General features: G+C 57.0%; 1 protein-coding gene across 2 annotated transcripts in view; it reads left to right on the top strand.

Moving 5' to 3' along the window:
• The first annotated feature begins 2,854 nt into the window (after positions 1 to 2,854).
• SDC1 (syndecan 1) overlaps positions 2,855 to 24,058 on the top strand; it is a 23,948-nt gene continuing 2,744 nt past the window's right edge. Inside the window, exons 1-3 of one of the 2 annotated variants that reach the window (XM_025353888.1) lie at positions 2,855 to 3,026; positions 3,222 to 3,506; positions 22,775 to 22,856. In XM_025353888.1, the coding sequence (XP_025209673.1) occupies positions 3,441 to 3,506; positions 22,775 to 22,856 (148 nt within the window). In that variant the 5' untranslated portion in view covers positions 2,855 to 3,026; positions 3,222 to 3,440. Of the gene's footprint in view, positions 3,027 to 3,152; positions 3,507 to 22,774; positions 22,857 to 24,058 lie in introns of those variants that run through there. The other variant, XM_025353886.1, reaches the window with a different exon arrangement.

Genomic DNA, 24,058 nt, shown 5'->3' with positions numbered 1-24,058 from the left:
CAACAGTGTACTTTTAGGCTTAGAATTGCTGGCAAGTGAGAGAAAATTCAGAGAAACACTGTCCTAAACAAACAAAGACATTTTTCCATAATGTGTAAGTCTGTCTGGGCAGTCCAGGGACGACGCTATACTCCATGGGGCAGGGACCCATGCTTCCTTTAACTCGTTCCTCTGCTGTGGATGGCTTCTGTTCCCATGTTCACTTCATGGTCCAAGAAGGCTGCTCCAGAGGCAGCCATCAGATCTGTATTCCAGCCAGGAGAAAACAGAAAAGGGAAGGAGAGCATGCCTCCTTCTCTTGACACCTTTCTGAAAGTACATGTACCACTTCTGCTCATGTGCCACTGGCAAAACCCTAATCATGTGGCTATGCACTGGCTGTAAGGGAGGCAGGGAAAGGTAATCTTTATTTTAAATAGCCATAAGCCCAACTGAAATTTAAGGAATCTCTTACTGAGAAAGAGGAAAACAGATGTGATAAGTAAACAGAAGTGTCTGCCCAGTCGGCAACTAAAGGCTTCAGCAAAACATTTCCTAATGGGAGGGATGTTCAAAATCAAACAGCAATAAGATATAGTTTTACTTGCATCGGCTGGCAAAGTATAAAAGGTCCAACAACATCAAGTCATAGGAGGATGTAGAAAAATGGAAATGCTCTTAACTGCTGTTGGGAGTGTAAATTACTATAAGCCCTTTAGAGAGCAATTTGCTTGGAGCAATTGCTTACAACAATTCCTGAGAAAGTTGAAGATATTCATACCTATAATCCAAAGCTCTACTTCTAGAGAAAGCCTCACACATACACTCAAGAAGACAAGTATAAGGGCCAGGCGCGGTGGCTCACGCCTGTGATCCCAGCACTTTGGGAGGCTGAGGCAGGTGGATCACCTGAGGTTGGGAGTTCAAGACCAGCCTGACATATATGGTGAAACCTCGTCTCTACTAAAAATATAAAATAAATAAATAGCCGGCCTGTGGTGGCGTGGGACTGTAATCCCAGCTACTTAGGAGGCTGAGGCGGGAGAATCGCTTGATTCCGAGAGGTCGAGGCGATTCTCCCTGCCTCAGCCTCCCGAGTAGCTGGGATTATAGGCACCCGCCACCATGTCCGGCTAATTTTTGTGTTTTTTGTGTGTGTGTTTTTTTTGAGACGGAGTCTCGCTCTGCCGCCCAGGCTGGAGTGCAGTGGCCAGATCTCAGCTCACTGCAAGCTCCGCCTCCCGGGTTTACGCCATTCTCCTGCCTCAGCCTCCCGAGTAGCTGGGACTACAGGCGCCCGCCACCTCGCCCGGCTAGTTTTTTGTATTTTTTAGTAGAGACAGGGTTTCACCGTGTTAGCCAGGATGGTCTCGATCTCCTAACCTCGGGATCCGCCCGCCTCGGCCTCCCAAAGTGCTGGGATTACAGGCTTGAGCCACCGCGCCCGGCCCTAATTTTTGTATTTTTAGTAGAGATAGGGTTTCAGCATGTTGGTCAGGCTGGTTGTGAACTCCTGACCTCAGGTGATCTGCCTGCTTCGGCCTCCCAAAGTGCTGGAGTTACAGGCGTGAGCCATCGCGCCTGGCCATGAGTGACTTTTAAAAAATTAAAAGATTCCATCAAATCCTCCCTGACCCCAGTTTTCTCTGTTTTGAGCAGTCGAGAAAAGTAAGATTCCAAAATTCCTATTTTTCTACCATACTGGGTTGAAGGGACCTGTGGAGCCACCCTCTGGTAGAGGCAGTCAGAGCCTTTGAAAAGGGCATTTTTAATCCACGGGGACTTCTCGAGCTTGGCTGGACCTCCGTGGTGCCGTGCGGTGAGACCATCTATCACTCAGGCACTCAGCGAGCCCACATCGGCCCCCAAGAACCCTGATGAAGGTTTTCCTGCTCCACAGACAGACTTCGGGAGACGGAGACCCCAAAAGTGAGAGCTCCTTGAGGTCAAACAGGTGTTCAGGAGCAGGGACACAGGCAGGCCATCATCTTTTGGTGTGAGGCGGAGCAGAGGGATGAGCTGGAGACGCAGGAGGCTGCTCGGCTCCAGAGCCTGCTCCATGGTGGAAGGTGGAGGAGAGTCCAGGGTCCCATGGTCAGTCCCTGCATGGCCCAGGAAGGTTTAATTCTTTTAAGGAGAAACACTGGACACTTCCTGATATTTTCGTGGTCGCCAGCTCAGGCCGACCCAAGTTCTTGCCTTCCGCCTCGGGAAGACAGGTGAGGAGGACGCCATCTTTGGTCTCCGGGCCCAGGTGCGAAGGTCGTTTGGCACCATCTCTCCTGCCTGCCAGATGTGGGCAGGGGCCGTCCGGTTCTTCCCCTTTGCTCTCTCGGCCTTTTCCCCTCCACCCGCAGGCCTTCCATAGCTTTTTGGACTGAGGCCCAGGGCCTCGCAGGGAATCACGAAGGAGCAGAAACTGCACGGTGTCTTCAGATCCGCGTGCCCGAGGTCACCGGGGAACAAAGAAGTTACTTATTTTTCCTTTTAGCTCAGCTGAAGAGAGAGGGCGTTGTCTTCCACAGAAAGACGCTGCGAACTCCGCCCCCGTCCCCCGTTTTCTTACAGCCCTTCCGTGCGGGTGCAGCTGTTTAAGGCCCCAAGTTTCCAGCACTTTGTGGAGTGCTGGAAGAACGTGAGCGTACGGGACAATCTGGGCCGGCGGGGCGCAGCGAGCCCCATCGCAACTGGAGGAGACCCGGGGTGTGTCTGTGTGTGTTTGCCCGTCGGTTGAAGGCCCGATCGCCCCCGGGTCGCCGCCCTGCCCCAGAAAGCGTTCCCCAAGAGAGCTGGGAGTCCTGCGCACCTGGAGCGCGCTCCGCGTCCACGCCCAGAGGGCGCTGCAAACTCGCGCTCGAGGACTGACTGCGGCCCCTTCAGTCCCTCTCCCGGGCAGCGCCTCCGCACCCAGGGCCCGGGCAGAAGGGGGTGCGCCTCGGCCCCACTACCCAGGGATCAGCCGAGCTGAAAGGCCAGGAACCACGACTTGCGGGAACCACAGCTCCCGAAGGCGAGGTTCGGCCACTAGAGGAGCAGGAGCCGGGCGGGCAAGGACCCTAGTGGGCGGGGCGGGGGCGGGGCTAGGGCCGGGGGTGGGTGGTTCCGAAGGGGCCGAGAGGGGTGGCTCGGGGGGCGGGGTCCTGGGGGGTGTGGACTGGGGCTGGCCGGGAGACCTGGCGGAGCTGGGGGTGGGGGGCTAGTTTTTGCAACGGCTAAGGAAGGGCCTCTGGGTTTATTATAAGGCGGAGCTCGGCGGGAGAGGTGCGGGCCGAATCCGAGCCGAGCAGAGAGGAATCCGGCAGTAGGGAGCGGACTCCAGCCGGCGGACCCTGCAGCCCTCGCCTGGGACAGTGGCGCGCTGGGCAGGCGCCCAAGAGAGCATCGAGCAGCGCAACCCGCGAAGCCGGCCCGCAGCCGCGACCCGCGCAGCCTGCCGCGCTCTCGCCGCCGGTCCGGGCAGCATGAGGCGCGCGGCGCTCTGGCTCTGGCTGTGCGCGCTGGCGCTGAGCCTGCAGCCGGCCATGCCGGTGAGTGCGGCCGGCGGCCAGGCAGGGAGGCGGCGGGAAGCCGGGACTGGTCACCCGCTGATGCCGGCGGGTGCACGTGGAGGGGGAGGGGGAGCGGGGACTTCCCTTCTTCCCGCGCTAGCCCAGCGGGTCCCGGGACGGTGAGCCCCGAGACGAGGGCTCCAGCCCTAGTTTCCTCCGCTGTCGGTGGGCGCCTCACCGGTCCCGCGCTGGGGAGGGTGGGGGGCCGGGGCCCCGCGCTCAATTTTGTGAAACGTCTCCACATGCGTCCGAGCCCGCCAGCCCACAGCGGCGCCCGGGGGTCGCCCGCTCCCAGCCCCCTCACCCCGGCCACCGCGGCGGGTGGGTCCCCGTCGGTGACCCGGGGGGATGCAGTGACCGCGGCCACAACGCCCCTCCCGCAGGCCCTAATTCAAGCCAGACCCGCGGGCTTGCGCCCCAGCGCCGCCGAGCCCGGGCGCCCGGCCCCTTGCGCCGGGGCAAGTTTGGGCGCAGCGCAGCCGGCGCAGGAGCGGGCGGGCGGGCGGCCGCGTTGGCCCGAGGAGCCGGGCCAGGGCTGCGTGGGGGGCGCGGGCGAGCGTCTGCCGGGCCCTCGGGCTTGCAGTGGGCGGCTCGAGGTGAGTCGAGCCGGCCCGGCAGCGGGAGGTTCCGGGAAGTTGGCCTCGGAACGCTGGAGACCTGGAAGAGCCCAACTTCTGGGCTGCTGAAGTTGAGCTGGCACCGGAGGGCGCGTTCCCGTGCGGGGCACGGCCGAGGCGCGGTCGCCTTCCACGCGAGGGGACCCGGGAATGGCCTCCCGCTTCCCGGCTCGGCTTTGTGCTGAAGCCGCGCGGAGGGAAGGCGGGTCCCTTGGCCCGCCCAGTGCAGCTGGGAGAAAAGAGGGGCAGATGTGGAGCTCAAGGCTGGAAGAGGCCTTTGGGTGGGATGCAGCATCCACCTTCAGCGAGGCTGAGGCTCCACCAAAGAGGGACGTGACCGACAAAGAGCAGCCTGAGGGTCCCCAGAAAGTGGCTCTCCCGTCCCAGCCGCCGGCCGCTAGCCCGCCTTCCCCAACGGGGGCGCTTTGTTCTCGGCCCCTGTAACCCTTTCCTGGGAACCGCCCCGTAACGCCGGCCTTGACGGGGGCTGGGACCTGGGCCGCAGCCAGGTGTCAGCGCGGGCCGCCCCGTGCCCGAGTCCGCCACCCGAGTCCGCCTCCCCAGCCCCCGGGCCCTGTGCTGGCGTCCCGGGGTCCCTTCTGCGGGCCGGCTCGGCCATCCCCCGGGCTGCAGAGGGGAGGTGCGGAGCCAGGGGCACTTCCCCTTCCGGAAGTGGCGGTCTCTCACCACCACATCTGGACAGCTCGACTTCCCCAGCTCTGGCAAAGGGAGGCACGTGGGCAGGCAAGGGGCGGGGGCGGGGTGGGCACTCGGGTCCTCCCCTGCTAATGTGACATCTGGATAAGTCTCAGCAGCGCTGACCCTCTGTAAGCGTTTCCTCTTGTAATAGCTGCCAGTTATTGAGAGCTTTGGTTTTTGTTTGTTTGTTTGTTTGTTTGTTTTTAAGAGTCTGTCTCATGGGAGATGAGGTAGGGACAGTCGTTCTTGAGGCTGATGTGTAAAGCGACCTCCCTGCTTCCCAGGTGACTCGTGCTTCCAAACATTTTCCGGTCCAGGAGAGGTCCCTGTGCCTATTGAACTGTGAATGGGCTGGACTGTGAGGGGTATTTGGGAGCGCGAGGAGAGCCGTGATTTCCGAGCTGGGTCTCATGCACTCCTGGCTTTCAGGTCCAAGAAGGTGCTCTCTAGGGTGGTGGTTTCTGTGGAGCTGAGACTGTGCTTGGAGTCTTCGCTCCGACTTTGGAGAAGAGAATGGAGCTGCGTAGCTTACCTCCCTGGACCGCCGGGCATCACCTCACTGCCCCATTCTCGCACATGATGGGGCCTCAGCAGGGGCGGCTGAAGTTGGGTCCTCCACCTATTTCCGGCTGGATTTAGGAGGGCTGCTGGTTCCCTTGCCTGCCTGGGGTAAAGCAGACATTCCAGAACCCTGGGATCCCACCGCACCCGTTAACGCTGGGGAGGCAGGTGGAGTTTGGGATTCCCTGTGGACTACCTTTCCTGGAGTTTTCTGTGGGCTGGGGCAGATGCTGCAGTGTGAGACATTATTTCTTGCCCAGAAACTTGGATATAGGGCCCAGTAGGCAGGAGAGTCTCAAAAGGGGAAAGGAGGGAGACTCCCTGGAGCTATAGGGAAGGAAGGCTTCCTGGAGGAGGTGCTTGAGCTGAGCCTGAGAGCTTCACCCGCTTTGGGGTCAGACTCTGGCTTGAAGCTTAGGTGTTCTTTCTGCTTTTTCTGATCTTACAAAGTTTAGTTTGTTTTCTCTTTCCCAGTTCTGCCCTCTCCCTCTTACAGTGAGTGTGCATGTTAGGTTAAAGGTGGGGACATGCGGTGCCTTCCCAGAGCTCTGATACCCCTTTGCTAAAATAAATCAGGCAGCTGGGATTTGCTTAAGATGGGAGAAGATATCCGCAAGTGGCAGAGATCTGACCCTCTCTGAAAGTTAACTGTGGCCCCAGTGGGAAGCAGGTCAGAAACGCCCTGGGGACCAGGGAGGCAGGGAGTGACTGAATGGGTGAGGGGAGGCTGCTAGGAGAGGAGGTTGCTCAAAACCACTCCCAAGAGACTAAAACAGGTTTGTCTAAAAAGGTTTCTCTCTCTCTTTCTTTCTCGCTCTCTCTGTCTCTCTCTCTGCCTCTGTGTGTGTTTCCTGTGGTCTTTTGTTTCTGCCGTGTAAAAAAAATGGCTTGTTCTGGAATAGTTATTTGCTGTTTTTCTTTCTTTCTGTCTTCTCTTTCTTGAAAGGCATGAAATCCCTTTTGCCCTAATTACGGGGGCTAGCAGAGACATTTTCCCACAGCCTGGCAGAGAGGGTATGGGGGGAGGCACTAGCTGCCTCCGCTCAGGCTCAGAGCCTTCTAGAAGTGATGTCACCCCTGGCTTCAGCTCCACAGGGAGGGTGGAGCCTGTTTAAGTCTCTACCTGTGGCTCCTGATGGGTTCCAGTAAAACCTCATTAACACACATTGGTAGGGAGACAGTAAGAAAGGAGAGAGCCTGGAAAGAATTAATGAAAAGCTTGACTTCTACAGTTTTTTAGAGGAATCTTTTCTGCTGCAGCAGAATTTTGGATTCCTGAAATCCCTTGGGAATGAGGTGTCCTGTGTATTCGTGTTTTTTCATCAAGCTAAGAATCCCTGTTACCCTCAAGTATTCTTACTCTGGGCAGGACTCTCTGAAATATTTATTTCCCTTCCTTTATCAACCAAAAAATGCTAGGCATGATTTAATCTTTGCATGCCAGGGTCGTCGTCCTCATCATTGTGCTGGGTTAGGACATTGTCTCCTGGATTTACTGTGCTCTGAAGAGCACTTTGCCCCTCTGCCTGGTGCCTCAGGTTGCTCTGTTTTGAATTCTGGTCTTTCTTCTTTTTCCAGAGAACAGCCAGAAGTGACATTTATGTGCCTGAGTGTTGCCAGCAGCCTTTCTGATCAGTTCTAATTTGTTACTTTTCTCCAGTGGCACTAAGAAACTAATCAGATGGGTTAGGCTTATTTCCAAGCTGAGAGTTTTAGGCTCTGGGTAAGGGCCTTGTCTGTGAGTGAGACTAATGATCTGTGATACGTGGATTTTGTGCCATTTATGAACTTCAGCTGGGACCTGCTGCAGTCTCCCTTCTACCTCCCTGCACCCCACCTAGAGTAACAAAGAGGTGCTGCCCAGGTGAGGTCTTTAGCGACTTCTCTCAATGGAGAAAAATGAGTCATCTCTTGGGGGGAAGTGCTTGCTGACCCCCATGTTTCAAGTTCCTTGACCTGGTTTTACATGTAAGTGACTTGCTGGTCACAGGTAGCTGGACTGACCAGCTGAGGGCCATTATTCTTTAGCCTTGACTGCTACTCTCAGCCTTGGTCATGCCCCCATCTCTTTACCACATTTGATTTGGATTTTAGTTCCTGTTTCTATATAATATGCATCCATATTGTGTGACAGACCAGAAGTGGCTTTGGATTAAGTAGAGCCCCAGGACTGAGTCTCAGCTCTGCCACTAATTTACTCCGTAATCTGGGGTGAGTCACTTTCCTTCTAAGTCTTGTTGTCCTTATCTGTAAAGCGGACATCACGATACCTGTTCTCCCTGTCCTCATTCTGTCATTTGCGTATTCATTTCATAATGGATATGTGAAAGTACTCTGTGACGAAACTGCGTGAAGAAAGTAAGCTGTCGATACAATTAAGGTTACCTTTTTTTTTTGAGCGCCTGCTGTTCAGTGCTCAGTACTTTTCCTTCATTCTTATTTGAACTTTACCCCAAACCTTTACAATATATATCATTGCCCCATTTTGTGGATGAGGAAGCTGAGACCTAGGGTGGCGGGCCCCTCCAATGGCTGAGCCAGGATTTGTGTGTGTGTGTGTGTGTGTGTGCAGTGTGTGTGTGCGCGCATGTGTATGGGTATGGTGTGAATACATCGCAAGGCTGTCAAGTCTCCCCTGAGAAGCCTGGCATTTGGGGGCTGGCTGAACCCTGCAAGGCTCTGCTGGGCATTTGCTGGTCCGTCCTGAAGAGTCATGGGTGTGAGCGTTTTGGGCGGAGGGGCCCAGGCCGGGCTGAGCTGGCCTGAACAGTGCCATCAGGCAAACTGAGCACCAGGTAACATTCAGGAGTTGTGTTGGGTTCAACTGATAGCCGCTCAGGGACAGGCGAGAGCTCCTCACAGGAAGTAAACAGGGACCTGAGAGAGCAGGGTGGAAACTGTGTGGACTGGGTGTGGAGGGGCCTGTTTGGATGATGCCCTCAGGCCGGACCCCAGGTGGTACCCAGCTTGCACCATCTTTTACCTTGGGCTCTGGGGAAACATTCGTGGAATTAGCAGGTTCTTTTGTAAGCCTGGGAGGTGGGCAGCATGACGCAGGTGGTGGCCAGAACCCAGGACTCCTAGCTCTGGTGCCACAGTCAGTCACCTCCTGGTCCCCTTCAACAGCAGGTCCCGCTGGGGGCGGGGACAGCCGGTGAGGAAATGGTCATTAAGTGATTGCTATGCTTCGACTCTTGCCCGATTGCCTTCTTTTCACCAACCAGTTTTGGAGTTTTGGGTTGAAAGGGGCCCTGCGGCCCTGCCTAAGTGTGTCTAGAGAAGAATGGGATTCAGGGAGTTTATGGAAAGAGGGCTTTTGGTGCCGGGATCCTGTACCCTGTCACTTCTCTCTCAGCTATTCCAGCAGAGGTTGAGTTTTGGATGGGAGCATGCATTCTGGAACCTTCCACTGAGTGGGACATGAGTACCCCGACAGGCTCCACGGGAGGGCTGATAGGTGTATGCCCCTCACCACAAAGAGGTATGTTTAGGGTACAGGTTGTAGAGGTGAGGCCACAGAGGCGAGACCCTGGGTTTGGGGGCGACTTCAGCAACTGTCATGTCCAGCTGCAGGTTGGTGTTACTGCTTCTGCCCGCCCTCAGGAAGCTTTCATTTGGGTGGAAAGACAGTATGAGAAGGTCCCTGGCATTCCTGAGACAGGTGCACTGGGTCAGCTTGCCTGTGGTCAGAACTGTGGGGATCTCGGGGAGGGGTGGTCTGAGCCTCCCCTGGAAAGTGTCCTGCTTTTTGGCAGGGCCTGTAAGGGTGGGGGCAAGCTTATGGGGCAAGGGGGGCGTGTCATGGGAAATCTTGGGTCTTGGGGCCATTGAGTCAGGAGAGCAGAACAGGCGGCGGCTGGACTTGCCGAGTGACCTCTCCTGCTGTGCTTGAGGCTTCCCGAGGCTGCCACCGGTTCCGCTTCCCACTGGGAGCCCCTCAAAGGTCTCTGACCTCCTGGCTTTTATGGCTTCGTGGCTGCCTAATTCTATGTAGAGGATGTGCCTCCTCTGGCCATCAGCCCTGGGAAAAACTCTCTGCCTAGTGATTCACCTGAGAGTTGCAGCCCTGTGAGATGCCGTGTGTGTATGTGTGTCTGCGTGTCTCCATGTGTACATGTGTGTGTCCGTGTGTCTGTGTGTGTCTCTGTCCATGTCCGTGTGTCTGCGTATGCCCCTCTGTGTGTCTGTCTCTGTGTGTTTGTGTGCGTCGTGTGTGTTTGTGTCTGTCCGTGTGTGTCCGTGTGTATGTGTGTCTCTGTGTGTGTCTGTGTGTTTATGTGTCTGTGTGTGTCTGTGTCCGTGTATATGTGTATCTGTGTGTGTGTGTTCGTGTGTGTACGTGTGTCCGTGTGTGGGGGGGGGGTGCCTACTGCACAGCTTGCCACTGCATGTGGGCCTTGCCTGGGCACTCTTCACTTGCCTTCCCTGTCAGGCTGCTGTCTCAGTTTTGGGGGCCCTGTCACTACCTGGCTGCAGCTTCCTTTTCAGACACCAGCTTCCTTTCTGCCTCCCACCTCTGCTAGTAGCCTTTTCTCTTTTTTACTGTGGCTCTGACATTCATCATGGCCTTGGCCTTGGAAGTCTGTGGAAGTTATTCCTGCAGAGGCAGGCAGTCAGGTCAGCTGGCCTTTCTGGTTCAGCTGAGCCCCGACTATGTGGCTGTGGCAGGCCATTGCCCTTCTGGGCCCCAGTTTCCTCCTCTGCCGAAGGGTCCTTTTTCCCGTCCTCAGTTCTGAGAGCCACATGGTTACAGAGACACCTTATCCTGGGAAGGGCGGAGGTGACACTGAAGGACTTGTTGGGGGCTCACCTTCCTCTGCCAGTGTTCCTTCTGGGAACTCGAAGGAGAGTTGGTTGCCCAAGGGTTCAATGGTGGGATGGGCTGGGCCAGTGGAGGGCAGGGCAGGCTGCTTGAGGGGTGGATTCGAGCTCCTTGTGGGAGCTGGAGTGGACAAAGGCGTCTGGGTGAGGTTGGGCCGGGACTGGGGCTGCATGATGTGCTCTGCACACACACCCAAGAGTCCTGGCACTTGCCCGAGGTCCGCTCAGCAGCAGGAATGAAAGCCATGGCGGGCAGGTTGGGGCAGTGGGGAAGGCGGGCATGTTGATCAGTCCACTCATCAGCTGAGTCATGGTGCCAGGCCCACAGGTCCTCCCCTGAGACTCACCCAACCAACCTTGATCCACTGCAAGCCCTCTGGGGGCCGGGACGAGGCGGGGAGTACAGCAAGACACAGGCCGGAGCTCAGGGGCCTGGCTTTCTGTCCTGGCCCTGCCTCCTTACTCTCGAGTGGCTGTGTCCAGAGGCCTCTCTTGGCCTCAGTGAACCCATCTGTGACATGGGGGGAAGGGGCTGAGAAGCAGAGGTGAGGCAATGCTTTTGGGTGTGCGTGGCCTCTTGTGGCTGTGTCGTGTGACTGGTGGGTATCTGGGGGCCTGCCTGTGCTCTGCTGCCTCAAGTTCTGAGGGCTTCATGAGCCCTATCTGGCTTGATCAGATATAAAGCCCAGAGTCTGGGCACCTGCTGTGTGCGTAGCCCGGTGCAGTGCTGAGAGTTCCATATCTGGTCCAGGGGATTCCTGTAAGAGAGGGTGGCTGCTACTGGAACCAGATGAGAGAGGTGGTCTCTGCAGTGACAATGAACGGGGTTCGCGATTCAGCACCTGTCACGTCTCCCCACAGGAAGGGTTTTGTCCCAGAGTCCCATGATACAGCAGTATCGAACTAGGAGCCTGGGCAGCAAGGCGGGATGTTTTATGGAGCTCCAAACCTGCGGGGCTGCCTTCTGGCCATGGGAAGTGTCAGGGCACGGGGTCTCCCTGAGGGAGCTGCAGAGGCTGTCAGCCCTCCTCCAGGACCACTCGTGTGCACCATGGATCTCCAAAGGTGTTCAGGGAACTTCCCCACAGTGGCGTGAACCTGAGTTCATGGTCATTTCCACGTGGGGCTGCCTGGCTCTCTCTGTGGTTCTTCTGTGCTCCTCAGCAGGCTGGGAGACAGAACTCTGGCTCCTGGCCTGGGATGCGTATTGTGAGCATTGCATGTCTGCCAGGGTGGAATGTGGGGAAGTTGGAGGAACTTCTGGAGGGCCGAGCAGCTCGTGGCCACCTATGGCATTTGTCACAAGCTGGGTCCCAGAAAGCCCTTTAGGACTTGGGCCCTGACCCTGCTGTTCCCATGCTACCAATACCAGTGGTGGCCGCTGATCCTCCAGAGGCCTTACCTGGCTGGGGACTTGATTGTGTCAGAGTGGCATTGACTCTGCCTCCTGTAGCTTCCTGTCATCCCTGCTGCCCAGGAAACTGTCTGAGGCCTTGGAGGGCCCATCTCTCTGGAGTGTTCCAGACAAATATGGTGGTCAGGTTTGGGCCTGTAGGGCCCGAGGCTGTGGGACGTTTCAGGAACCTCTGAGACTTTCCTAGAGGCTGACGTCACTCTAGCTTCTCCCAGAGAAAACCACAGGGTGCAGTGCTGCTGTGGTGGTGACCGTATCTCTTCCAGGATGGGGTGTTGGGGAGGGTCTGGGCAGCAGACCTCAAGGCTGGCCAGGGCCTGCGGGGCTGAGGGCCAGGCTAGAAGCATGTGCCCTGCTTGGGCTGCATGAGATCTTCAGGCCCTGCCCCCCACCTCCCTCCCTGAAAGGGACCTGGGGAAAGAGCACAGGATGAGTTTCCCTGGGGTCAGGCCTGGAAAGTCCAGGAAGCTCACCCCTGAGTCTCCTTGGGTGAATCTGCAGCAGTGACTGGTTGTCTTGGGCTCAGGGAATTGTAGGAAGGACATAGAGCCCCCTGCCTTCCTCCCCACCCCCGGTGAATGAGGTTCATTCTTACAGATCTTGTGGAGGCTGGGCGTGCAGTGGGCACTCTGGCCTGCCTGTCTTCCCTGTGTAAGGCAGTCACCTGAGCCTGAAGGCCTGGGCCTTCCTACCTTTGGGGGGGCCCAATATTGAGTCCTGAGACCTTGGGGCTTGACAGGCAAGGTGGGACCGAGAACTAGCTGGCTTGGTTAGTCCCGGCTCGGGCTGGAGCGGAGAGGTGTTGTGGAGGCCAGGAGGAGCACAGCTCACAAGTCTAGCCCACCTGGATCACATCCGGACTTCATCGCTTCCTCCCTGTGTCATCGTGAGCACGATTCTTCACCTACCCCCACCTCAGTTTCCCCGTCTGTGAAATGGAGTTTCTCATATCCTGCCCCAGAGGGCTTTTGCAGAGATTCCATGAAATACCATATGTGATGTGATTGGGGCCCCTTCCTTGTCTGGAGCACAGAGAAGCAAGTCTAGGGGAGCACTGAGGCTGACCTGTGGGAAGGGGTGCAGTCTGACCCAGCCTAAGCCTGGAGTCACTCTGTGTGAATGGCCTGCTGGTCTGACCCCAGTGCTGCTGACGTTAACAGGGCCTGCAAACACGGCTTTTGCCCTTCTCAGAAACACGAGCCTTCACTAGCAGGCCAGACTTTGCTCTCTTCCACGTGAGCCTCTGCCAGGGGCTGCCTCCTGACCTGAGAAGGTACGGGATGGGCTGGCAGGTGGGAGAGGACGCCAGGCAAAGCCAGACATTGGGGCACCCTCGTAGGGGCTCAGGCCTGCTGGGCAGGGCCCCCAGCAGTGGGGCACAGTGGCCTGTCCCCAGAACTTCAGACTGGTGGCTGTCCTGGAGAGGGAGCTGGGTTCTCTATGGAGGCTGACAATGCTGGGCCAGATTGCAGGGTGCCGCCAGTGGAAACGAGGGCTGTTGTCCTCCTGAGAGTGACAGAGTGGGCTTCACTGTGATGGGCGGTTCATGGCATGCCCACCAGAGCAAGACTGCTGGCTTCAGTGGCTGTGTGCCTTGGGACAGATGACATAGCTCCTTTGCCTCAATTTTCTCATCTGTAAAATGTGCATGGTACTAGAACCTAAGGTGATTGTGAAGATCCAATTAATTAATTCAGATTAAAAAAAACTGATTGCCAGCTCCTCTGGCCCAGGGGGCTCAATAAACATCAGCTGTGATCACTTTTTCTCCCCAGAGCCTAATTCAGTTGTTTCTATTCTTCAAGTAATTTCCAGCCCAGGTCACAGGCTTAGACTGTTTTTCTACCACACACCCCGCCCCCCGACCGCCCTGGTGGTCCCTGAGCTCTGGGCAAGGCATATATGGCTACTTCCCTTTCCCAGGGTCACACTGAGCTTTTCAAACTGGAGCTGTATTCACAGCCTCCCTTTCAGCCATCTCAGCACTAACCGTGTGCAGAAGCTGCGAGGGCTAGGAGCTCTGTGCTGGGGGTTCGAGGCTTTGCAGATCTGCCAGCCCATCAGAGGGAGGGCAAGCTGCCGGACCTGGGGACCCACCAGTAATCTGGAGGATCCACCTAGCCCCTTCAGAGAGAGCCTTCACAGAAAATTCTGTCTTCCATCACCCAAACCAGAAGGTACCAGCCCCACCCTCTCCTGGGACTCCTGCAAGGACACTCTGCCTTCCCGTGTCTCTGGGCTTCCCAGCAGCCTCAGTGCCTACTCAGTCTGAATTGTTCTTTATCTGAAAGGCAGGTTCCCAGGCTAGCCCATTGTTCTGTACACAGGAGGAGAAACCATGTACATCTGTGACTCCAGAAAGAGCAAAGAGAATTCCTTCCTCCTTTCCTGGGTATGGCGTTGCTGGCATGCACATTTTGAGAAAGGTTAAAAAATTTGCCCTTGACATCTTCCAGCCGCTCTTTTGTAATCCTGTTCCGTCTCCCAGAGCTCCCATCTACCTACCCTCAGTGCCCTAGTTCCGGAGTTAGCCCCTCCCCACCTGGAAGTGATTTATGCTGTAGTGTGAGTGCTGGCACCCTTTAGCCCTCCCAGAGGACTTGTTTTCAAGGGGATATTGTGCAATGACAGGGACACTGATAGAGATTTTGGTAATACCTTGGAGCTTGTTCCCCTCCCCCACCTTCACACACAGCTGGAGCCCTGGCTGGCTGCAGGTGTGTCAAAAGCACAGTTTCTGCCTCTGTGAAACTTGAGGATACTTTATTTAGCAAGTACAAGGGGAGGATGTTCCTAGAAGTCCATATGGCAGAGGTGCCCTGGTCCCCAGGTCTGGTGGATACCCGTTCCAGGGGACCCCGTCGGGACTGACAGGGCTGGGCTTCTCAGTAGGGGCCGACTGGGGAAATCTTGGCTGAGATTCTGGCCTTGGTGGGCTCTTTAGGGCAGTCAGGGCTGGGGGAGGGACAGTGCTTTGGAGGCTTGGCTGCCCCCTCTGTCCCCATAGGGTGGCAGTTGTCCCACAGTCACCTTGATTTAGGATATCTCTGGCATCCTGCCTAAGCCATGACTCCCCTTGGGAAGCTGAGGGTGATGATATCAAGTCAGTGTGATCAAGTGTCCTTGTGGGTCCCTAAGTGGGGGGTGTTTGGTGAGTCTTGGGAGACAGATCCCCTGTCTGGCTCCCAGAGCAGTACCAGGCACTGAGGCTGCAGGGCCTGGGCTGGGCTGCTTTGCTCAACGCCTGCCTGGGTGAAACCTTGCCCTGCCTGGCCTGGCCTGGGTTTTGCCAGGTGGGGAAAAGCAGAGGAACTGGTCTTCCAGCTCTGAGGCTCCACACCCAGCCCTCAGCTGAGCCTGTTCTGAGACCAGTCCTGGCATGTGAGCTGCCGAGGCAGGCGCCAGCTCTGTGAAAGGGTAGGTATGGGGGTGCTGGGGGCAGCACTGGCTTGGCTTGGGCATCGGAGCTGGCATGAGGTTGCCAAGATCCCTCCTCTTTCAATAAATGCCCCCGGTGTACTGTGAGCAGGCAGTGCAATGCGGGGCAGGGCAAAGGGCCCAGGGCTGGGAGGCTCGGCTCTGTGACCTTGACCTCAGGCTTCCCATCTGTAAAGCCCTGACCTCACACTAAATGGAAAATATTACCCGAAAGTGGTCTTGAAGGCCAAGCATGAATGCCGTCCCTCCACCCTGGCCCTGTCCTGAAGCCCCCAGGACAATGAGGGGTCCGTCTCGAGTGGCAGGGTGGGGCTGTGTGTGGGGGTGCCGTCCAGAGTGTCCCCGAAATGCGCTCCTCCCCTCGGAAGTGCTGCTGGGGACAGCCTCCTCTTCCTGCCCATTTCTGTCTCCCTCCTGCCCTGGACCGGGCCCATCACTCCCTGCCTGTCATACCCTCAGCAGGCCCCGGCTTGCCTTGTTCTCAGTAGAGAGCCAGTGAGCTGATAAATTACTGTGCCTGTCACCGGAAATGCTCATGCTGCCTTGAGGCACCGGTGAGGCCCCTCCTCCTGGGAATGGCTTCAGTGGGGGAGATTTCGGGTCTGGAGGCCCAGACCCCATCTGCGGCCTTAGCCTGCCTCCCGGGCGGGCGGTGTTTTCCCAGCTCCTGAGTTTGGAAACCAGCCTTAGGACAGGAGTGATGTGTCTAGCACTTCCTCCACAACCCTGAGGTTGGGGGAGCCCACTGTCTCCTGGCCTGTGGCCCTGCCCTGCTGCCTACTGCCACGAGTCCCACCGTTTTGGCCAAACCCCCATTGTACAGACGGGCAACCTGAGGTATGATATTTCTAGCAGCACCCAGTAATTTAGGGACAGAGGCCAGACTATCACCAGACTGTCCCCATGTTGGACCTGATCATTTTCCCTGGGCCACCCTTTTGTGGTCAGTGCTGTGGGTCCCTGAGGAGGGGGCATTTGGAGAGTCTTAGGGGACAGAACCCCTGTCTAGTTCCCAGAGCAGCACCAGGCGCTAAAGTCAGCGGGGCCAGCCTGTCAGCCATAAGGCACTTTAGCATTATCCACCAAGCCCCTTCTGGCGTCTAGGTGGGGAACAGGTCTAGAGAGAGGCTGAAAGCTGCCTAGGTCCCCAGCATGGGAGCTGCGTGGTGGATTCCAACCCTTTCCCAGAGACCCTTGCTCCTGCGTGCTCGGGTCTGACCTGCCTGCTCAGTGCTTAGGCCATTTCAGTCCAGGCTGAAGGAGAGGGTCACAGGGCTCCCCACAGAGGGAAGGCAGCTGCACATCCACTCTGCAGGGCACTGAGGCATTCAGAAGGCGGTGGGGCTGGGAGAGGGTGTTGCAGCTTTTTCTCCCCCACCCTCTCACTGATACTCCTGGAAGAGCAGGACCAGGCCCTGCAGCCTGTGCTGCCCTCCAGGCCCAGCCTTCGTCCCTGGGGCCCACCTGCCTCTCAGCTCCAGCAGCTGTCTTCTGCTTATCCCTGCTGGGTCCAGCCAAGCTGGCTGGTAGGAAGCCAGTGGGCTCAGCCCCAGGCACGAAGGAGCCTCAGCCCAGCTTCAAGTAGACACTTTCCCAGTCATGTAGGTGCTTCTGGATGTTCAGTGGGTCTTCAGCCCCTGGGGGAGGGAGGCTGGGCCGCCACCATGGTGTGCTATCTGTGCGAGTGGACGTGTCGGAAAGGTATAGGACATTGCTGAGCTTTCCCTGGTCCCTTTGCCACTAGAACTTGTTCACAGGGCTCTGTTGCTACTCAGTGCCTTGACTTTGAACACTGGACTCAAGTGAAGTGAGCTCTTGCCTCCTCCAGGCTGGGCCACTCTGGGGGATGCCTTTTCCTCTCCTCATTGTGTTCAAAGTGCAGTCTGAAGACCCCCTACAGGACCTGGGGCTTGTGAATGACAGACTCAGCCTCTGGACGGGGAGCTCGGAAGACTTCATTTGTAGTGGTCTCCTGGTGATTCTTGGGGACCCTGAAGCTGAGAGTCCCCAGTCTGGATGCAGGTGATGGTTTGGATATCACTCTCAGCCAGTGTGGTGTCTTGATGCAGAAGTGGGGGTAAAGGCTGGGGCTCTGCGGCTCGGAGACCTCAGCCCCCGGGAGTCCTGAAGTCTAGGGGAGGCGAGGGTCAGCCTGTTTTCCTTATATTTGTAGATCTGACTGAGAAACCGAGGGGGTAAAAAAGATTTCCAAACAACTGTGACCCTATTTCAAGCCTCCCGAGGACATCTGCCATTGTGTGGAATCTCGGGATGGGGAGGGTGGGTGTCCAGCCTGCCATGACCATGGGCCCTCCTGCCTCTTGACCTTGCAACCTGGGCTCCTAGAACAGGTCTGGGTCTCTCCTGTCCACTGGCCCCAGAACCAGCACCATGGCCCCTGGTCCAGGCTGCTTGAGAAAGGCAATGACCTAGCTCCTTTGATAAGAGGCAGCTCTTTCTCCCTGGTTTGTTGGGGCTTGTTGAAGTGACTCTGCTCCCACAGAAGCCGGGGATTTCGTGGCCACACGGGGCAGGTACAGCTGACAGATCAGCTTCCCTTTCCTGCTCCACCATGGATGACTGCGAATCAGAGGCCCCCTGCGCTGCCCAAGTTAGTGCCTGGGGTGAGCATTGTCTTATCCTCTCCTGGGTTGGGTTGCGGGCTTCAAGGCCTGGCCCTAGTAGTCCCCTTAGGGCAGCCCTCTGTACTCCAGCCTCTGAAGCTCCCCGTTTTTAAATCCCCCTGGAGCTGGACACCTGGCCATACATTCTGGGGGGCTGGGAGCTCTGCCGGGCCAGGACCAGACTATTTCTTCCCTCTTTTCTTCCAAAGCTCCTGGCGTGATCTTGGCTCACTGCAACCTCCACCTCCTGGGTTCAAGTGGTTCTCCTGCCTCAGCCTCCCAAGTAGCTGGGACTATAGGCGCACACCACCACGCCCAGCTAATTTTATATTTTTAGTAGAGACGGGGTTTCACCATGTTGGTCAGGCTGGTTTTGAATTCCTGGCCTCAGGTGATCCGCCTACCTCGGCCTCCCAAAGCGCTGGGATTACAGGCGTGAGCCACTGCGCCTGGCTGTCAGTAATGATTTTTAAGGGGTTTGTGTTTTACCCATCACTCACTTCAAGCAGCAAGTGACCAATGTTAGTGATTGAGGGTGCGGGCTGGAAACCAAAGGCCTTCTGACCTGATGGCCTCAGGCTGATGGGGTAGGGTTAGATGGGCAACCTCTCAGGTTAGCGACTGGGCCTGCCACCCTCCCTCGAACCTGTCTGAGATGCCCACTGGACATCCTAGCTTCTGAGGCCGCCAAGGCACTTTTGAGCTGTCTTGTAGAGGAGCTGCAGCACAGCTGCCCCTTAGCCCCAGGGCTGGCCAGGGCTGGCCAGGGCAAGGGGCTCTGCTGAGACAGAGGTTGCCAAGGAGAGTGGCCCTCTTTACCTCTGGTATGGGAGCAAAAGCTGGCAGTTGGCTTGAGGCTGCTTTCTGGAAGCTTCTCTGCCAGCTCTCTGCCCACAGACTTCAGATGTGCTCTGTAGTGGCTGGCAGCGGGTGATGATGACTCCCCATCCCTCATGGCACAGGTCCCTTTCCGGTCCATGCCGTTTCCTCTCCACCTCTCAAATGTGGGCTGGTCCCTGGGTAGCTTCACTGCTGGGGCAGGCTCAGCAATTCCAACTCAGTGAAACTCTGTCCCATTGAGGAGCCTTAGACAGGTTTTCCTTAAAACTGATGGGCTCAGCTGGTGGGGCTGGGGAGAGAGAAGGGGATGGCAGGTGAGGAGAGCAGTGCTGCTGCACAGGAAGTTGTAGTGTCTGGGCAGCCCTGGGCAAGTCCCTTGCCTTTTAGAGGCTCTAGTCCTTATCTGCTAGGGAGAGAGATCCTTCTCAGCCCTGCTGCCTCATCTGCAGGGGAGTTGTAGGGGTGAAAGAGGAATGGGTGGAAAGTGTTTCCAGCCTTAGAGAAGGCCAGACTCCTTCACACCTTCTTTCTTGCTGGTTCAGAGCCCTGACCCCAGGATTCTCTCCAGGGTCCCCAGGATCTGGCCAGGAGACCAGCATGGCTGAGACGGAGATGGGCTGACCTGACCATTACTCCCTAACTCCCTGTCCCCAGACTCCTGGCAGCTGCCTCTTGATCCCCCAGCCCCCAGGCGAGCCAAACCCTGGGCTTTCTATTCAGTGAGCTTCTAGTGTCTGCACTGTGGGTGGGGAAGGGGCAAGGCATCCCTTGCTTTGAACAAACACAATGAGTGGAAGCCTAGATCTTACCTAGCACAAAGTTGTTGATTCGTTCTATGAACAGTTGGTTTTCCTGGGACTTACAGAGGTTAAAGGCTGGTTGGCCTGTTGCCTTCCTGGGCAGGGCATGAGGTGGGCTCCAAGCTGAGGCGACCTGTTCCTGAGCAACCTTGAACAGTGGCCAAGCAGCCTCGGAAGCACCCAGGTTGGAGATGATGCTGAGGAGAGCTGCCCAGGAGGCCTAGAGGCAGTGTGCTGCAGGCCGTCAGCACGGCAGGCCTGCTAAAGGAAATCGGAAGTCTCACCGGAAACTCCTTTCTGGGAGTCGGCCGGCACCTTGGTAATCCAAGTTCAAACTCAGCAGTTTCTGCTAATTTCCTCCCCAGGAGGCTGAAATCTCACCTTCTCCTCATTTGAGGGGCTGTCACAGAAGGTTCAAGCTGGAGGAGATTTGGGAGGTCTCTCTAGCCCATCCCCTTAGGCCCAGGGAGGGGAGAGGCCCCTGAGGGCAGGGAGCTGGTTTCAGTGGAGAAAACATTTGCTTAAGAGCTTGTTGTGTAAACAAGATTGCAGAGGGATAAGCCAGCAGAGCTGAGGGAACAAATTGTTTTAGGGACCGGGCAGACTGAAATGCCTATCTAGTCAGGAGGAAAGCCCTGCTCTTGGGAAACTGCTAACCTGCTGGGGCCTCCCTGGCGTTCTGGGTCTCACTGGGCGGTGCCTCCCGGGCTATACATGGGCCCCAGTGTGTGTGTCTTTCGTGTGGGCTTTGGTGGCCTCATCTGTTGAGTGGAGCATGGATCTAATGGCTCTGGCTTCTGCTCTGTAGAGTTGGGCACTCTACAATGCAGTGGAGGCTTGTGGGGTCGAAGTGTCAATGCCTTGCTCTGTCCTTGCCCCATCTCGAGCTTTCTCTTCAGGGAGGCGGTGCAGCAGGAGAGGGCAGGGCAGAGTCCTTGGGTGAGAGTGAAGCCATGATTTCAGTGAGTATGGGTGGGGGTGCCCACTCTGTGCCCTCCCCCCGGTGGGCAGTATTCTTTGTTGGTGAAGGGGACAGGCTTGAGGGAGGCCAGGGCAGCTTCAGAGCTCTGTGGAGGCAGCACAGGTGTTTGAAGCACCACATAGAGATGGTATAGATCAGATGTGGTCTTGTGTGGAGGCAGGGGGAGCATGAACTATGACTGTTGGTTTTTATTGATTGCTTGAGACGGAGTCTTGCTGTGTCACCCAGGCTGGAGTGCAGTGGTGCAATCTTGGCTCACTGCAACCTCTGCCTCCCGGATTCCAGGGATTCTTCTGCCTCAGCCTCCCAAGTAGCTGGGACTATAGGCGTGCGCAACCATGCCTGGCTAATTTTTGTGTTTTTAGTAGAGATGGGGGTTTCACCATGTTGGCCAGGCTGGTCTCGAACTCCTGAGCTCAAGTGATCCTCCCACAGTGCTGGGATTACAGGCGTGAGCCACTGCACCAGCCAATGGCTGTTGATTGTAGATGGGCCATGGTGGACAGTGACTGTTCACTGTAGGTGAGCCTTGGTGGAATGTGGCTGTTTACTGTAGATGGGCTATGGATGGCCCTTATAGGGTCAAAACCTTTCTCTTGGGGGAAGGAAGGTACAGTTTTGCTTTTGTCCTTTCAAAGGAAGTTCAGTGTTATTTCTGACCTTGTGGTTTCTACACGTGTCTGATGCTTTCCTCTAACCCAGGCCCCTGGATGTAGAGCCTCCACCTGGTCCGGCTCTGCCCCAGGGCTGCCTCAGGAGGCAGGAGGTGTCTATCCCTCTCTGCTTTGCACTCCCAGGAGTGAGACCCATGGGCCTATGGCCAGGGCCTGACAAGGCCTCTTGGGTTGAGGAGGCCCTTTCCCTTTGGAGCCCAGCCTCAGGTGGGTGACAAGTCAGTGCAGAGGCTTCTGGTGAACTGACTTCTTCCTGTCCCCCTCTTCTCATGAAACTTTATCTGCCTCCCTTTTACCCTCTTTCTAGACAGGCCTGCTGACATTTGAGGCTCCCCTAGTTAGACAATGGTCACTGTTTGTGGGTGCCTACTGCGTGCCAGGCTGTGTTAGGCATAGCTTCATTGAATTTTGGCAGCAGTCCTGGAATGTAGATGTTATTATTTCCCCATTTTACAGATGGAGAGACTGAAGCCATAAGCGGTTTAATGATATCCCAGGACCACGCATCTAGTGAGCGGCAGGGTCCGGAGTTCCTAAAGCTAGTGCACTGGACTGTGCTGTTCTGCATATTTTTTCATTCTTTGTTCTGGTCCCAGACATTGGGGCCCTCTCAAGATAGACTGTGTAGTGAGTGGGGTCCTTGGGTCTGAGCCTTGAAGCTGAATAGGGTTCTCAAAGCCACACTTCTTGCCACCTGGCTGCTGGGTTCTCCGTTCTTTACCTGAGGTCCTGGGGCCAGTGTGAAGGGCAAAGGCAGTCCTGACTTTCTGCCCTCGCTGCCGACCAGGGTTCTGCACAGGCCTGCCGTGTGTGGTGTGATCCTGCCTCCCCACCCCCGCCCCCGGTCCTGCCCGTCAGCCCCGGCCTCAGGAACTGCAGAGATGTGTATATGTTTGCCCTCTGGCCCCTTTGCCTTTTGGAGCTGGGCAGACGGGCAGCATTCCTGGGGCTGCTGTTTGCCAGCAGGACCCGTCCCAGGTCCACAGCCCACTTCCTGGAGCCTTCTCCGTGCAGGGCCCCTAACAGATTAGCCTTATATGTCCCCAGCCCGATGGGCACCCTGTCCTTCCTTCCCCAAGGAGGACGATACTCTGACCAGAGAGCCTGAACCCAGTCTTTTACTGTAGATGGGAACTGGGCCGAGTGTGGGAAGGTGTGTCGGGGCCAGGCCTGGGGTTGCCCTGCGTGGGCAGACCTGCCTCAGAACAGACAGTTCCTGTGCCCAGCGGTGCCCCTGCCCCTTGTGCCGCCCTCGGTGTCCACACCTGGGGGCCAGCATGCCTGGAGGCTGCCTCTGCATCCAGGTTGTCCTGAGATTGTTCTTGGGGGTTTTCGAAAGCCCCTCAGTGGGGCTGGGTCGGCAATCTTCGGCCCCAAAGCTCCCTGGCTGATGACCCCCAAGAGTAGGGTAGGGTGGGCTGATGGGGTCCCATGGGGGCCACAGCCTATATTCCCAATAGCAACTCCCTGTCTGCCCTTCTGAGAGGTCTGGAGCTCCCTCACCAGACTGAGCTTCTCAGGGTGAGGGCCCTGCCCACTCTCTTGTGCCCCTGTGCCCTGTGCCCGGCACCAGGCTGTGTTGTAGCATCAGGGGTTGGGGCAGGGGAACCAAAGTGCTGCCCAGAGCTGAGGGGCCTGGAGCCACATGAGAGGCGTCTCCCTGTGTACCTGTGCAGCACAGGGTAGGGCGAGTCCACTCAGCTGTCTAGGAGAGGACCCAGGAGCAGCAGAGCCCCGGCCAAGCCTCTACTCATACCATATTCTGATCCTTTTCCAGCAAATTGTGGCTACTAATTTGCCCCCTGAAGATCAAGATGGCTCTGGGGATGACTCTGACAACTTCTCCGGCTCAGGTGCAGGTGAGGTTGTCATGGGGGCCCCCCACCCAAGACGGCAACAGGTCATGCCTGGGGGCAGTGGTCAGACAGTCTCCTGTGTTTATTGAGCATGTACTGAGTGCACCCTGCCCGCCCCATCTCCACCCAGCTGCCTCCAAAGGGCAATGCTGAGCAGAGGAATGGGGTCCATGAGCTGCCTGGTTAAGGAGAGCTCATGCTCGGAGGTGAGGTGAAGGCTGTGAGCTCCAGAGGGCCGCAGGGCTGCCTGCTGCACATAGGCTCATATTCACTGGGAATACCTTTACTCACTAGGAAACCTCTGGAACCCCCTTCAGAAGGTTATTTGACCCCTGAGCCTCTGTTTTCTCATCTGTAAAATGGGAATAATACCTTGACCTGATAAGCTTGTGGAGCTGTAAGGCAGCACAGAGCCTGCTGGGGTGTAGCTCTTCCATCCAAGCTCCCTTCCCTACTTCCTCTTTCCCTGGGGGAGAGAAGTCCCTGAGCTGGAGGTGGTCAGGGAGGCTTCTCAGAGGAGGTGGCTCTTGAGTGGACCTCAGAAGAGGGGTGAGAGCTAAGGAAGGAGGCTGAGGTCATCCCTGGGGAAGTGACCCAGCAGAGGCCTGAGAGCTGCAAGCTAGGGTATCTGTAGTTGGAAGTATCTGTTGTTGGAAGCGGGGGCCTTCAGGGAGGGTGGGGCCGGAGAGGTGTGTACCCTGGGATAGGTAGGATAACTGAAGTAGTTATACCCCTAAGAGATGCCCACCCCACACCTGTGGTCACAGGAAAGCTTTCCAAGGTGGCCTAGGCACCTGTCTCGTGGCTCCAGAGACCAGGCTGCCCCTGGACACACACAATGAGAAGGGACAGCTCTCCTTGTCCATTTTCCAAGGAGCTTAGCCTCAGTTGCCTTGCCCAGGTACTAGCCTCCCTCAGCCTGAGCTTGACCGGCCCAGGTGCTCTGGGGCCTCCCCCGACCCACCCAGCACACTGGTTCAGGTCCTCCCCCTCAACCCAGCACGCTCTGCTTCTGATCCTCCCTCCCCACCCTCCCCAATACACTCTGCCTCTGGTTCTCCTCCCCCAGCCCCCACCAACACACTCTGCTTCTGGTCCTCCCCCCGCCCCCCACAACACACTCTGCTTCTGGTCCTCCCCCCACCCCCCACAACACACTCTGCTTCTGGCCCTCCCTCTGCCCCCCACAACACCCCCTGCTGCCC

Source organism: Theropithecus gelada, chromosome 13 (genome assembly GCF_003255815.1).
Source record: "Theropithecus gelada isolate Dixy chromosome 13, Tgel_1.0, whole genome shotgun sequence".
Classification (NCBI taxonomy): Eukaryota; Metazoa; Chordata; class Mammalia; order Primates; family Cercopithecidae; genus Theropithecus; species Theropithecus gelada.
Note: the sequence above shows the minus strand (reverse complement) of the source record. Positions and strands in the feature narration are given on the sequence as shown.